General features: G+C 40.7%; 1 protein-coding gene across 1 annotated transcript in view; it reads right to left on the minus strand.

Moving 5' to 3' along the window:
• The window catches only part of LOC148038558 (putative clathrin assembly protein At4g25940), a 59,426-nt gene extending 49,194 nt beyond the window's left edge, over positions 1–10,232 (minus strand). Inside the window, exons 1-2 of the mRNA XM_087673508.1 lie at positions 9,480–10,232; positions 9,326–9,395 (exon numbers count right to left, since the gene is read on the minus strand). Of these exons, the coding sequence (XP_087529634.1) occupies positions 9,326–9,395; positions 9,480–9,578 (169 nt within the window). The 5' untranslated portion in view covers positions 9,579–10,232. The remainder of the gene's footprint in view (positions 1–9,325; positions 9,396–9,479) is intronic.
• Between the last annotated feature and the right edge of the window lie 1,199 nt (positions 10,233–11,431).

Raw genomic sequence — 11,431 nt, forward strand, 5'->3', positions numbered from 1 at the left:
TGCAAAAGCACAAGCTAGAAGCCGCTAAAGTCAAACACATGACTACACTAATCACGGTGTCCCTTCAATGCCAATAATTAAGGGAGATTTGGACTTGAGTTTGGGCCATGTAAGAAATTCCACATTAGCATTGAGAGAAGTAATTCAAAAATAATTAAAAATGGCATAAATTTTAATTTAATTATTTTTTCTTTTTAATTTTTTTATAAATTAGTATAAAGCTTTTAAGTTATCAATTACCATTAATTAAGACTCTAAAGATTAGTATCCCACAAAATAGACTAGTCAGTACTAAAAATTTGAGGATGAGTAAGATATTCATTATGACAATCTTTGTTACTTTTATGGCAACCTAGATTTCTAGGTTTGATGTGACCATGAGAATATCGCAATAATGACTTATTAACAATTTTTTATATATTTACTTACCAAAATTTAAAAAATAAAAAAATAAAAAAATACTTTATTTCCTAAAATATTTTCTCTCTCTAGGATCGCTTACAGGGCATTTTGGAGACCTCAAAACTCCCCTAATGTATAGACTCTAGAGGCATTCTCATTCATTCCTCACAGTTGATTCATTCAATCGGCCACCTCTTTTCTCCAACCTCTCCACTACCCTCGCACCCCTTTAAGAGGACATTGCGATTCGTAGTTCGTAGCTGTCTTCATCATCTTCCTTGTGCTACAACACCCTTGTTCCCTTGTATCACATTCACTCCATGATTCAGAACTTCATCATTCCATTCATCAGAGTTTCTTCTCTCTTCTCTTCTCTTCTCTTCTCCATGGTTGCCAAGTTCACTCTGTGTTCCTCCCCGCAAACCCTATTGTCTCGCTGGTACGTCATCTTTTGACACGCATCATAAAAAGAGGATGAAAATCCTTGCGTCTAAGAGGTCAAAGGAGGTGTGTGACTAGGTAGTGGGGGATGCCCATCACAACCATCCCAATGGGAAATGATGTGCTCACTTACGAAAAGATGGCTTACATGCTCAAATGAAATAGATGATATAGATATACCTAATGAAGCTTGGTTCATGCATTGGAAGATTTGAAGTTCCAGGCTTCAAATATAGCTCTCTATGTATAAACACATGTTGCGTCAGTACCTCTTTTATGCTATTTTTATTTGCTCCAAGCTTGAAATCTCAAATTTTACCCTTCTAAGCAGAGATGAATGAGCTCTCATATCTTCGTCTTTTCCCATATTTTGACCATTGCATGGTAATCTAATTGCCTTTGCTAATGATGTAGGAATCCATCTTCCATCTTTTTTGAATGAGTTAAACACTGATATGAATGTGATTTGGGAGCTTGGATACCTTGTTGAAGGTCGAATTTTTGTATCCTTGGCACGGAGAGAAAGAAAGAGAGAGAGAGAGAACATCCATTACGAATAAAAAGAGAGAGAGAGAGAGAGAGAGAGAGAAGACTAGGCTACCACAAAGAAGGGAAAAACACGAGAGGAATAAAAGAAGGAGTAAAACTAAGTGCCAAGCTTTTTTTTTAATTTAAATTTAGATTATACTAGTGATTATTATTAATCCAAACATATTATTAAATAAAAGTGGTCGAGACTGTATGCCATTAATACAAAGAATGTCATAATCACGAATATAAGAGACTAAAAGTAGATATTGATAATACAAATCCGTAATAGTATTCTATATTTATTTATTTATTTTGCAAGATAATTTTTTACATTTTTTTAATAGGAGTTTCGTTACAGAGGCTTTGCTCCTATTGGTCTAGAGCACTCTCCCTATCTCCTAAAAGGCCCCTAATGTCATGATGTACAATCAAAAGAAACATCTCATCTAAAGTGCTAGTAGAGATAAGGCTCTTTGTGAGAGCCAATATTATCTGCTTCAAGAGCCCCCTCAATTGAAGTTATATCATTTGGATCTTGCACACCAAAAAAAGAAATAAGAGAGGGTTTTCATTCATATGACTCAAAGTGGTTGTAGAACCTATCACTAGGCCTGATTGAGACAATGAAGATGGGTCGCCAATCGTCCCAAATATCGTATATTCTCCATGACCGTAGAGGTGGCCAACCTCACTAACCAATCTAGATGGAGTAGCGAAGCTGGTAGGAGGGTGTCAAAAGATGGCGTACTAGGGAGGCAGTAGGGTTTGCGGGAAGAAACACACAGTGAACTTGGCAAACATGAAGAAGAGAAGAGAAGAGAGAAGAAACTTTGATGAATGGAATGATGAAGATCTGAATCATGGAGTGAATGTGATATATGGAAACAAGGGTGCCATAGCACAACCACAAACCACGAACCACTGTCCTCCTGAAGGGGTGTGAGGACAATGGAGAGGCTGGAGAGAAGAGGTGACCGACTGAATGAATCAGTTGTGAGGAATGAATGAGAAAGTGGCCTATAAATAGGCACAGTTAGTCTAGGATGGCGTCCCTTTTTGGGGCTGCAAACCCTAAACGCAAAACGCAAAATGCAAAAACGCAAACTGCGGGCGAAGGGTTTCTGAACAAAGGGGTGTAAGTTCAACTATACGTAATACGCAAGTGTGCTTGAAACTTCTCTGTCATGAGACTGAAATCTGGAATAGGAGAAAACAAAGAAGGTGAAGGTGAAGGTAGGGTGTCATCTTCCTCACCGAGTCCATAAAGCCTCCTCATGGCCTCCAATGATGGAAAAGCTTGATAAGATATCATGGGGTCCCAAGAAGAAGGTGATTGAGACATTGTGATTTGGTTTCGATGTCATTCGTGTGCCTCGCACAAACCTAGCACTCCACAATATCCACAGGATACTCTTTCTCATAGCATAGGCTCTAAAACCACGTGAAGAAAATTGTACAATAGTTGCTAGTTTACACTAAGAAAACACAGAGTGTAGAACCACGATAGACAAACAACGATACAAATGTCAAACACAAACGTGCAAAACTCAAACCCTAAACCCAAAACTCAAAATGCAAAAACACAAACATAAGCAAAGAAAGAATGAGAACTCTGAAGTGAATGAATCAATGTAATAAATGAATGTAAGAGTGTACAAAATGCTCAAGGGTAGAGCAATAGAGTGTTGCAGTGTGACGTCCATCAGAGACGAATCCCAAGTGCGAGACGGATCCCAAGTGCTATAACCACTAGTCAAAGATGAGAGAGCGTTGAATAATGAAGGGCAGCAAGTTGGTCATTAAAACACAATAGTCAAAGGCTAAAATCTAGTAAATGCAACAATGTACCACCAAAGAAGGCTGAAAACAATCCACCCAAGGCAAAGAACTGTCAAGCGACAACATGAGAGGTGTGCACTGTTGTAGGCTGCCTATTGGTCAATAAAAACGCAAGTATTGCAGCAATCCCCTGGTGGGAGAGAGAGCAGCAACCTACCACACAACACCATATGCTGAGAACGTAGGCTGATGAGGTGCTATGATGACACAGTAGATGGAGACTTCCAAACAGCAGGGCAATGGCTGGAGACATGCCCCCTAAGGCTAGATAGTGATGGGCTGGAATCAATGATGGCTAGACAGCAAATGGTAGGTGGTGACTGAAATTTGCACGGTAGAGTGAGGAACCTACACAAAATAATAAAGACTAAATAGGGCAGCCCTTCTATTGATAAATATGGATGGACCCTCCTAAATTAGGGTTTTACAAAAACTCTCTCAAACCCAACACCATTTTTGCGTTTTTCATGAAATAAGCATGCTTTGGGCTATTAAGAGGCTAATCAGCATGTAACGCATTTTTTAGCTCAACAACCAATGGCCTACCAAGACTTGCAAAGGCAAATGGAACCACATTGAACTTTTTTTTTAGGAGAGTATCTGATTTGCAGCTTGTCAAGTAATTGTGCCTCGTAGGAAAAATGAAAAGGGATGGTTAGATCCACCACATCACAAAACAAACGAGCTATCCCAACCACTCAAAGGTGTGAAGAAAAAGGGAAAGAAGTATGGAAGGTATGGTGGTAAGATAGAAGAAGAATCACAGGTGGAAACAACTCAAGATTTACTCAAGGGTGCTCTGCACAATGAGATGCATAGGATGCGCATGCAACAAGTGCTAGTTGGACAGTGTCTCTCGTCAGAAAATTGTTTGCTTGCCCAAGCACCCTTTTACAAAGATGATGATGATCATGCAATACAAAGGGGAGGTACAATTGGGAAGGGAGGCCTACGTTGAGGACAAATGTCAAAATACCTAGAAAGGGTAGGAACCTCCTCTCAACCATAGATGTCAATGCCAAAGGAGCAAGAGGAACCTAATGTAAGTCTTTGTGTGGTACTAAGAACCATACAAAATTTGATGATGAAGGTAGACCTAACACCCCTTAGCCAGAATGCCCAAAGGAGAATCAGCAATCTCGATACACGAAATATGCATGTACTCAATCTCAAGAGAGGACTCCAATGTTGATCGAGTGGCATAAGCAAGGCCAAATCTATCCCTCAAGAGATGGCTCCGTGCTAGTCGAAAAAGTGCCACAATAGCAATCCACCATGCAAATAGATCAAATGGATAGAGGAAGACCTAACCCTCCCCAACAAGAGTAGGGAAAAGTTAGCCACCAAGGCAGTCGGGATGAGCTCGTACTCAATCTCGAGAGATGGCTCCAATGTTGACCAAGTGTCATAGGCATGCCTGATACTCAACCTCGGAATATGGCTCCTATGCCAATCAGCAAAGACACAACACCAAGATAGTAGTCCACCTATCATGAAAAAATAAACTAGAAGTGTAGAAAATGTTGGTTTAATGATTAAAACACCACAAATGAAAGGAAAGAAATAAGGCTACCAAGATAAGAAGGATGCCCAAGACCCAACCTCAGGAGAGAAAATACTAAAAGACAAACCTTCAATCTTGTAGGAATGGTAATATACTTGCAATGTTAGTCCTAATTGGCATACAAAACCTTACATGAAAAAATCAAGAAAGAAACCAACATACCAAATGTCATATTGAGATGCTTTGGATGTTGTGAAAGTGAGATGCAACAGAAGTAAATGAAAGAAGGAATTGTGTAGTAGAAGACTTGAAAAAGCATAGCTAGGCCTAAAGGAAACTAACCTAAGGTTCCCAAGAATGACCTAGAACTCCTATGAGACTACTAGCCTAGAGAAAGGTCATGACCAAACCTATCAAAGATGCTATGAGGTACTGACAAAAGGGGAGATCTAGGATCCACTCCACCGATGGGCCACTGATAAATATAGATACCAAGGTGTAGAGAAATTGTCCTACTTCCCTGCTAAAGATCCCCTCTCAACCTCCTTGGAGTTGTATTACCACTGCCAAAAGATACGCAGGTTGATTAAGGAATGGGAATTGGATTCAACTTTGGTGTGGATAAAACCCTTGGCTAGAAATGAGGTGATTTTGGGTGTGGATCTAGCACCCTTGGCCTTTGTGCGACAATTGTCATCCACATGGCCCAGTTTTTGGCAAAATGTACAAGGACAAAACACTACATATGCATATGCCAAGTGTATTATGAGATCAAAGGACACTTTCGTTACCTATATAGAGAGGGATTCAAGCCATTCTCCAAGGTGATGGATTTTTCAAATTAGAGATGTCTCAAGCTCTCCTTATTGGAGCTCATAGAAAGGGCCTCTTACTAGACTTGAGCAAGCACATGGAGACACATACCAACATTCTATCAGAAGTGGTGCAGCAATGAAAGCATAAACATAAGCTGTAATAAATTGCTGAAACACAAGACGAGAGAAAGGGAAAGCAAAAACATAATACAGATGAGAACTCAGATGTATGCTCAGGACATGGAATTCGTATATCAGACACGAGATTATCGTATACAACAATGAGTCACTAGCTGTGTGAGCACTGGCACCGGCTCCTCTCTCCATGGGAACTCCAAATGGTAAACTAACCAACTAAGGAGGAGCCCAAAATAAATAGGCACAAATAATGCCATAAAATATATCAAGTCAGTCAACAATAAATGCCCAATATGACCATAAAATGACACAATAAAAAATGCCTAAATAACCTAAATAATATGCCCAAGCCTCTACAGCTCAGACTCACACATGAGCTGATATATCTGCTAACACATAACCCTAAAAATGAGATCATTAATATTTATATAGTCACGGAGACGTGAAATTTAGAGATACTTTAATCTTATTGATAACATTTGATTGAGTTACTAATCAAATGTGCAAGGTTGTTTAGCACATGTGATGCATATGGCAGTTATTTCATGGTAACAAGCCAGGGATCCCTAGGAGGCAATGGGTATCAAAGGAAAAAGTTGTAAGAAGTTATGTCAACTAGGTTTTGGTGGTCAATTGGTGTCAATTTTGATCCTAGGGCAGTTGTTTGGCCAATAAGTGTCAGTCGTGACACTAGGGACTAGCATTAATTAATTAACTAATGCTAGTCTAAGGATCAACAAAGGTTTGGGATCACTCCACGTTATAAATGGCCCAACCAATTTAATTATCAATGGGCACATTTAATTTTGGGCAAGGTCCAAAGTACTGAAATTGATTTTCAAAATGATTTAATTCTGAAAATTGATTTAATGGTTGAATAATACTGAAAAATGGGTTTAAAAGGCTGCCACTTGGCAAAAATACCCATGCAAACTAAGAAAACGTTTTTGGGGGCTAGGTCTTAGCCGTTCAAGCAATTTTCAACTAATGGGAGGAAGAGAGAAGGCTATTGATCATTTTTTGAGTAGAGAAACAGCAATTGGTTGCAAGTGACAACCATCTCGAACCTTCCAAGGGCAAGCGACAGCAAGGAGACACCTTCCAGGGGCTAGCAATAGCATTGTTGATTAGGCAACAGCATTTTGGAGGTGCTAGCAATAGGTGATTGCATTAAGTGCAAACTCGAGTGTGTAGCAAGTAGATTCTAGGGTTTTTCCGCAAAGAAAATCAGATTTCTCTCTCATCTTGGCTTTCTCTCACCTTCTCTAGACCATTCTCAGTAGATCTCAACATTTCTCAGCCATTTGAAGCAGATCTCAACCAGATTTGGTGGACAAAAAGAGAATTTCTGCTGTAAACCCTAATCTACAACAGAAATTTAGATTTAGCACCCACCTCGAGACCCATGCCAACAAGAGAAGGCACTATATACTAAAATCAGCACCTGAAATTTGTGAAATTGTCAAGGATTTCATATGCTAAGCATCCATTGTGAATGTTTAACCAATTTGTTTATTGATTATTGGACAACAAGGGGCTTTTGGATTAGCCTAAGAGGTTGTGAAATCTCAGCTTGTAATTAATCCATTAGCAATTGAAGATAAAGACATACCAAAAGGGGCGCCAGTTTTTGGGCCGACAGGGTGTTCATTGTCCAAGAATTTTGATGGTTAAGTGCGCATTTCAATTTATGTAAGTATGTTAATGGTTGTAGTTAAGTGATTGATCAAGGAATTACCACCCTCTCCAAGAAGGAAGGTTGGTTTCATGGTTCCATTGCCAAGAGATCACTCAATCCCTTGATTTGGTGGGCTTGAGGCACCTAATTACACACCAAAGCTTTGTGCTAGTGCTGATTTTTGCTCTTAGCTAAGAAATTACAGTAATATGTATTTATATAATGAGATGGAATCAAGAAGTGATGATGCCTCTCAATATGGATACTCATGGGAAAGAAGGAAATGCAATGCTTGATCTTGGACAAGGCTCACACCATGCACAACAAGCTGAAAATGTTACAATTGGGCAAGATGCAAAGCCTTCAAGGCATAATGAGGTTGATGACCAACAAAGTGAAGAGGAATTTGCTGACCAGTTCAAGAATCGGATGAGGACAACAAGAAATCTCTTTGCTAAATTGGCAAAAGATCCTCAGTTCACCCAATTTTTGAATACTCTGAAGAAGGACAATGAGGGCAAGAGGAAAAAGTCATCTTCCACACCTTTGAGACAGCAAGATGCATCGAAGGTAATGCCAAAGCCTTCACTTGAAGCTTCCAAAGAAGCCAATGAAGCAAAACAATTGGTATCTACGAGGCAAGGAATGCAAATGCAAGGCCATCATGGAAGTGCAATTCCAATTGATTTTGGACTGCAAGGTATACATGCTATAACGGGGCAGCCAGGATAGGTTGGACAAGGATCGCATACAGGAATGTATGGCACAAATTCCTATGGTATGCAGCAGCCAATGCATGGTGTGCAAGGCCTGATGTATGCGGGTATGCATTGGCTTGATGCCTGGGGCACAAAGTAGCATGTTTGTTAATGCATCTACATCCCCAAATGCTTATGGGGCTCAAGAAATGAGTGTTGGTCATAAAAATGCTCTGTTTAGTGCTGGTTATGATGTAAATTCAGCAAATGCATCCTTTTGGCAGCAGCCAATGTACAAATCAATGGTAGATGAATGAATGAAAAGGAAAGACGTGCAATTGAGGGAAGCTCAAGGAGTGGAGACTATTCAATAACCATTCTCTCTCGTGGGAGTGGGCTGAGGGAGAGTTGCAGAGACTGGCATCCTCCAAGAACAGATCTGAAGTGCAGCAAACCACTGTCAGAGAAAAAACTGATGCAGAGAGCTGAAGCAGGCTGGATGTTGGGCATGCAACATTGTGAAAGGCTGGAACAAGGAAACACAGCAATGTATTGCTTGGCAACAGATTCTGGAGGAAGAAGAGGGCAGCAGATCAGAAACGAGCAGCCTGGAGTGTAGCGAATAAAAATGAAGAGTATGACAGAGTGGGGTAGCTGTCCAACAAGTTGCACAACATGCACAAGATGAAATGCAACCGATCATGACACATGACAGTCCTCCCGGGAGCACACAACAGTTCACTAGCAGGAGTGGCATGTTCCACAACAAGGCCGCAGCACCACCAACAAGGATGACAACTTCTAGAGGCGGGTGGAGCCTCCCACTGGCTGGGCAACATTCCAGCTCAGTGGGCAGCAGCCGGTGGTGAAGGCAGATAATGAGGACAAGACAGCTATATCACATCTCAGCATCTGGATGGAAGTACATGTAGTCCTTTAGCAAGAACAGCATATCGTTTTGTGTGATAAAAAAAGTGATTGCCAAACAAATCCATGCTGGGTAACAGAACATGAATCTCATACAGCCACTGTGCAAAAGGGGAAGGTTTTCCAGACGACATGTACAAATGAAAAGGCGTGATCTTATAGTACATAAGATATGATATATGTGTAGATGATGCATACATTCCAGCAAAGCTTTGAATTGGAAGGTCCAGGCAATGGTATGAGCTAGCTGGCATTGTGATTATGCTGGCACCTTGTAAATAGACTTATTGGCATTCGTGATTGTGGATAGTAGAGCATTTTCCAGTAAGATAATTTCAAAAGAGAAGCTCACCTCTCACATGCTTTTCCTTTGGTGGACATTCGACGTGATTTGTAGCTTTCACTAATGCAACATCTAAGTCCTGCCATCGAAAATATTAATATGAGGATTAATACAAGTTACAACTACCATTGCAAGGACGAGCCACTTTCAGTACAGTGCATACCTTAAATTCACTGTTAACCTTGGCAAGGCTCACTTTCGTTGTATCTTTCAAAGCACCCAGAGCCCTGCGAAGACTCTGCTGTGTTGCTCCACCGGCCATAAGTGATGTCCCAAATGTTTTCCCCTTGCCCCAAGTCGAACTCCACCATCAAAAAAAAACCACCTATGGGGAAAACACGCCTGTGCAAAGCCAGTATCCCTGCCTGCTTTTGTGGTTAGAGTACTTTTTACTATATGCAGGCGGCGGAAATAACAGACAGACCGTCAGGACCATTCAGGTCAAAGAGTGATGCTCCCAAGTTTTAAAAGGTTTAACTTGCATATGAAGCCTGTATATCCTGTATTGACCCGGATAACCCTAAAATGGATTGTGTCAGAAACGTATGAGGCAAAATAGTCGCCCTCCTAGAAACCGGCCATCGCTGCAAAGCTTAAAGCTGTATCGCTACTTCCGTAGCATGCCCTGAATATTGGGAATTGGCCACTGCAGAAGCTTTCTGATGTAGAGTCTCCTGCGAAAGACTAAAAATCCCACCCGATCTTTAACAGATTAACCTGTGCGCTGGTGCTTTCGTCTGTTGACAGAAGCGATTATCGTGATCGCGGGAGGTGCAGAAGAATCCACGCCTGCGTCTCCTTCCTCGTCGAACCGTCTCCTCGGTTTTTCTGCTCAGAGAGGCACTGTATGTGTGTGTGTATGCACATTGTTTTCTTTGAAGCGATGAAATCCTATGCTTTAGCAGGAAAGATCTGTCCCCCCTCGCCTACTTTTCTTTCCCTTTCCTGGCGTACTATTTTTTAACCACGTGGCTTGGCTTTAATGATGCTTTCTTTCACCACAAAAACTTTTTAAAACCTTTTTCTTTAAGAACCTTTCACCAGGCAAAAGACGAGAGATCAATCATTAGGCATAAGGACAAGGACACACGCAAATGGGCGCCCATTGTGTGGCCATAGAAATAAGTGATCATCTTCTTTCTTGTTCTTGTATATACATCAACTTGACGAATCCTTAATTTGTAATTTGGCCGAGTGCACTTATGTCTAGTGGTCTTTATAAACCGGTCAAGTACAAAAGCATAGCCCCTTTTTTGATTGATTAGTAGAATTCGCCCAGGGCCCCACCGAAAAGTGCACGGACAACTTATACACAGCAAACCTCATCTACCCACAAACTAGAAAAAAAAGGGCAAGGAATGTAGTAAAAGCGACCAAGAAAGCCACTGTGGGTTTAGCCATGTGTATAAAGGGGGGTGTGCCTACTAGATAAAAGCAAGGTTTTCATTTGTTCTTTAACCTACTAGTGGGCAACTGCGTGCATTATTGAAAACACCATTAACCATCTCCACCAGCTTGAATTCCGCCATAAGACCTTAGAAAAGTTGATGAAGGGGGTTAGTTTATGCAATTACTATAGTTCATTGCAAGTGGCCAACATTGATTGGATCACATATACCCTCATTCTCTCCTCTCTTACCTCTATCAACAAGAATCTAAAGGGCTCCAAGGATATGCCAACTTTCACATGCATAGTATTGCTTGGGTCCACTCAATCCCCTACATTGGTTATTAGACACAAGAATAGGACTTTAAGACAAGTTGGTTTCTTGCCTCAGCAGCCCACTGCATGTATATCAACCTTTAAAAGAGACAATAGGTCATAAAAGAAATCCACATAAACTATTCTTAATGATGCTTTCTTTCACCACAAATGAAAATGTTTAAGATCCTCTTACCAATAAGAGATTAGCCTTAAAGCCCATGACATGTACAATTGCAACACGTTGACTTAATCATCTCGGTCAACATGTAGAAAGCAACATAAAGTTGAAGGCACTTTACGAGAGTGTAGAGAAGTTGATGGAACAAAGAGGGACACTTCATGCACTCATAATAGTTCAATGCACACCAGCAATATCAATTGGTTCATGTCTCTCTCTTGCATTCTCTCCC

The sequence above is a fragment of the Lygodium microphyllum genome, chromosome 3 (genome assembly GCF_053477565.2).
Source record: "Lygodium microphyllum isolate KBCC chromosome 3, Lygodium_microphyllum_v1.1.10, whole genome shotgun sequence".
Taxonomy (NCBI): domain Eukaryota; kingdom Viridiplantae; phylum Streptophyta; class Polypodiopsida; order Schizaeales; family Lygodiaceae; genus Lygodium; species Lygodium microphyllum.